A 4483-nucleotide genomic window follows, 5' to 3' on the forward strand; every position below is an offset into this window, starting at 1 on the left:
AGGAATGATTCATGGCTAGAAAACTCTTCCAATATGTCCTGGTACTTAAGGAAAAGACTATTCTGGACATTTAGCCTAAGGAAGCAATTACTCTCTCTACAATGACTTCATTGTAGAGTGGTGTCAGCACTTCCTCTCAGCAGGGACTTAAGTGGGTTGCTCAGTGATATGCAATATCAATATTTGTTTGCTAGTTGTTTCTTCAAAGTGACTTCATTATACTAATCAGATTACAACCCCTGGTCCTCCAGCTGGTGTCAGCACTTCCTCTCAGCAGGGACTTAAGTGGGTTGCTCAGTGATATGCAATATCAATATTTGTTTGCTAGTTGTTTCTTCAAAGTCTAAAAAAAAAAAAACCAACCCAAAATCCCATGTATGAAGCTTAAGCTGCATGTATATGTCAATTTAATCTTAAAATTCTTCATCCTCCTGAAGTCATTAGCACTTTTGGTTTTTTGCATGGGTAGGCTGTGAATTTATTGCAGCATGAAATATCTGAAATATTTTACAGGTGACTCGAATATTTTTTGATGAAAATATGGCAAGCATTTTGACCATTAAAACTTGGGGTAAAAAAGGAGAAAATGTGGTTAGGGTATTGGCTTGTCTGTCTTTAGTAGTTCATGCTGATTAAAGAACTCAGTTATTGCCAATGCTCTTTTCCCTAGTTCTAAACAGACAAAAGAGAGCAAGACACAGATATCTTCTTCAGAAGATGATATATCTCCTCCACCAGTGCTACCTCTTGCACTTAATTTCTCACCAGAAAAAAATGCTACAGAAGTAGTAGAAAACGAATTAAAAGAGGCTGAAGTACAAAATCAGCTGGCTGAAGAGAAACAGACTGAGGTAAGAAATGACAATGCATTTTTCTACAGAACTACTAAGTAAATTACTTGTAAATAAATTATTTCAAGATGAGGGTTAGGTAGGAAAACCGCTTCAGTACGCACGAAGTTAAAATGGATTAACTCCAAGCATGTGCACCCTCTAGTGCCTATTTTTAGCACTGAACATGTGTTCAGTCTTCCCTCTAAATTTGTTCCCATCTCAAAGCTGAACAGTCAAATACTTGCTGATTTCATATGAAATTTGCACTTCTGGATAAGTGCTGTGAAATCCTTGTGGATTTGATTAGAAAAGCAGCGTCACAGAGCAGTTCCTATTGCAGCCATAAAGCCCTTTTGAAAAAAATTTTAAAATGCACTGCTGTAGCTAAATTCAAACCCTAACAGCAGTGCAAATCTGCATACAATAAGTGAGGATTAAACCCCAAAGCCCATGTAGATAAAAGTCATGTACTCAGTCCAGTGAACACTGTTCCCCTCTATCAAGAATCTACCAGCTTCATGTTGAAAGCTAGCACTCCACAGGCATTAAGGATTGAACTGGTAGTTCTGAAATATTAACTTGTCAAAGTGGCTATTGATTTACAAATATTCAGTTGTAGAATAATCTGTAGATTAATTTCTTGATGTTATTGCACCACTATTTTCCTTGTTAGCTTACCTGATGACAGGAAGTATCTGTCATAGAATTGCTTGGCACGTGTAAAGAGTAGTTAAACTGGACAAAAGCGTAACTAAAGTTTGGAGCTCTACAGAACAGTTTGTATGGCTCAATAACATTGCACAATAATTGTAGTCAGGTTATTTTAATATTAAAGTTATTACTTTTCTGTTTTAAATTTGGCTTAACTCTGCTTTTAAGTGAAAAATGTTTTATGCCCCAGGGAGCTCTTTTGCTTTGTTTCACTGCATTTTCCCTATTTGTGATGCTAGCTGTTGGCAGAGGAAGAGCTGAGGTTTTTACACTGTGTGCCAAACAATCCTGCATGAAAAATACCCAACCTGTAAATTAAGCCTGTCCTGTGATTATTACAGCTCTACAAGCTAAATTGACTGCCTAAATGTTTATGAAGGAAGCATGGAGAACAGAGGGAAAAACCTAAACTATCTTTTTTTGTTTTAAGGCCTTACTGATAGATATTGGAATAGACAAATATCTTCCACACACTTTAGAATGTGAAAGTAGACCTCTGATTGACCTTTCCAATACTCCCGAAGTGAATAAGATTACTCCTCTAAAGCCTGCATTCTCAGGGCAGGTAAAGGTAAGTTATATTCAAGTCTTCTGGTGCAAATATGCTAGCAGAAGAATGTCAACTGACTGCATCTACTTGTCTGCAGAGCAGCTCCACAATACTGTAAGAATATTAGCTCAATATGTTGAATATGATACCACATACTAAGGTGCTCTTAAGTAAAGAGAACATGTTTAAAATCAATGTGCTCTAAACTAGAGCTCAGTCTGCAAATAGGAAAAGGATAGAGAACGTACTTGAAGCAGTTATTAAAGAATGAAACTGTTCTGAAGCAAGAAGTGAATGCTGTCCTCGGTAGAGTAGGCATGCTGATTCTTGTTTTCCTTTTCTTGCAAATTTTCAGTTCTTGGCAGCAGCAGCTCGTTTTCAGCCAAAAAGCAAGGCTGTCTCTCTTGTTTAACTCTTCTCCTAATCCCCTCCTTAGTTGAAAGATGTGTGTTGGAATCTACTCTAAATTTGACAAGCATTTCTGGACAAGTGGGTTTTATACACTGGTGGCTTGAAGGTAGATGCCTTTAGATATTGTCAGATGAGTGGTAGTAACTGGGATGTAACCTTTGACATTAGATGTAGCTGGGATCAATTTAATATCAAGTCCTTCAAAGTATCTCAAAAGAGGATCACAGAAGTCTGACTTCTGGGGGTATGTTCAGAGGAGTTCAGAAGTGCTCTGCCCCTTCTGGATGACAGTGTCACTTGAATATGCATAGCAGTGAAACTTAGAAGCCTTCTAGGCTTTTAAGGTGAGTATGGGCAATAACCACTTTGCGATAAGTTTGTGCTTGTCTAAGAATGAGCTAGATGTTTAAAGCCTTGAACCTAAAAGCTTGAGTGTGATGCTTGTATCTGTCTTCTGGAAACTAAAAGGAATCCTAAACAAAAAAAAGAGTACTTGAGAAGACTATGTTAACAGACATTATCACTGCTAGTAGTTATGTACAACAGCTGACTACAATAGCTAAATTTTATTGTTTTTCTTTCAGCTAATTGATTTAAGTTCGCCTCTTATCACCCTGAGTCCTGATGTAAACCAAGAAAATCTGGATTCCCCTCTACTCAAGTTCTGAACTGAAGTTGAAATGAAGAATTCCTGGCATCTGTGATGTTTAAAGTGTTTAGGTGTTACTCTTCACTTGTACAGGTTTTTTTGAAGATGGCTATAGATTATCTGATGAACTGCATTAACAGAAGAGAATTCTGACAGTCTTGATATAGTCAAACAGAGTCTGATTAATGGTTCTGTTCATGGATGTGCTGCAATAGATGTATTTAAACTGTGTTGCTCTTAGGCAAAAAGGGATATTCTCTGTATTGGAAGCCTGTCTCTATTTCCTACCAGTTGACCTTTGATTCCTATGTGCAATGAAGATTTAATTTAAAATAAATGTGTTTAACAAACTGTTGTACAAAATAGCAACCTTTTATTACAGGCTTTAGACTATTTTAGTGACTCCCTGACAAATGTTAAGATGGTAGGTAAAGCTATTGGACTTCAGGGTGGTTTTTCATACAGAAGTGTAGCAAGTTTGGAAATAAATGTTTTGCTGTTGAATGCTAGTGGAATACACTAACAGCAACAACTGAATTTGTGTGATTCAAAGGAGAAAGCAACAGCTTGTTACTGCCAGATGGTTTAGTCTTGACATTTGAAGGTTAGACTTGACCTTTCTCACTCTCAAAGAATAGAAAAATGCTTTCTTACCTGAATTTGCCACACTTGGGTAATACATGAAGATTTTAAATACAGGGAGGTGAATGGGAATGGAAATGCACAGAGTAGTAGCCCATAAATGTTGAAGCAATAGGCCTGTCTTGGAGACCAGAGACTTCTGCCATGTATGTACTAGCTTAATATATTTATGAAAGTTTATCAAAAGATGGAAATATATTTTCAGCTGTTTGTATCAACTCAAAAAGTGGTGGAAGTTGGAGACTGAAATGTTTAAGTAGGAAGAAGTGTTCAGGTGAGTTTGTCAAACATTTTTATGCTGAACAAGGCTGCTGCCTTGGCTTTACCTGAAGGCACTTGCTTGCATCTCGGCACAGCTGCCTTTCCTGTGGTTGCTGCAGTGTCGGACTCTGTCCTGAATGAAGGCCTTCGGCCAGACTGTGAAGAAGGTGCAGGGCGGCTGCGTGGAACTCCACTGAGCAGCGAAGGGAGGGAAAACACCGAGACTGCTCGCCGGTACGTGGCTTTATAAGCCAGCAGGAGGTAAATGCGGGTACTTAGGCTACTTGTGCTGCATTAAGACAAAGGGTATCCCCTGCTCGGCGCCGGAACGCCCGAGAGGAGGCGCGTTTTCCCGGAGCGCCGTTGAGTGCTGCAGCGGCCGCCGGAAGGGCGGGGCGAGCGGCCGGAAGTGGCGGCGATGCTGGC

The 4483-nt window shown here is 39.1% G+C and overlaps 1 protein-coding gene across 1 annotated transcript in view; it reads left to right on the forward strand.

Annotated features, from left to right (window-relative positions):
- GTSE1 (G-2 and S-phase expressed 1) overlaps positions 1–3173 on the forward strand; it is a 9981-nt gene extending 6808 nt beyond the window's left edge. Inside the window, exons 9-11 of the mRNA XM_009695113.1 lie at positions 671–851; positions 1975–2115; positions 3090–3173. Coding sequence (XP_009693415.1) covers positions 671–851; positions 1975–2115; positions 3090–3173 — 406 coding nt within the window. The remainder of the gene's footprint in view (positions 1–670; positions 852–1974; positions 2116–3089) is intronic.
- The last annotated feature ends 1310 nt before the right edge of the window (positions 3174–4483 follow it).

The sequence above is a fragment of the Cariama cristata genome, unplaced genomic scaffold, assembly GCF_000690535.1.
Source record: "Cariama cristata isolate BGI_N322 unplaced genomic scaffold, ASM69053v1 scaffold11822, whole genome shotgun sequence".
NCBI classification, from domain to species: Eukaryota; Metazoa; Chordata; class Aves; order Cariamiformes; family Cariamidae; genus Cariama; species Cariama cristata.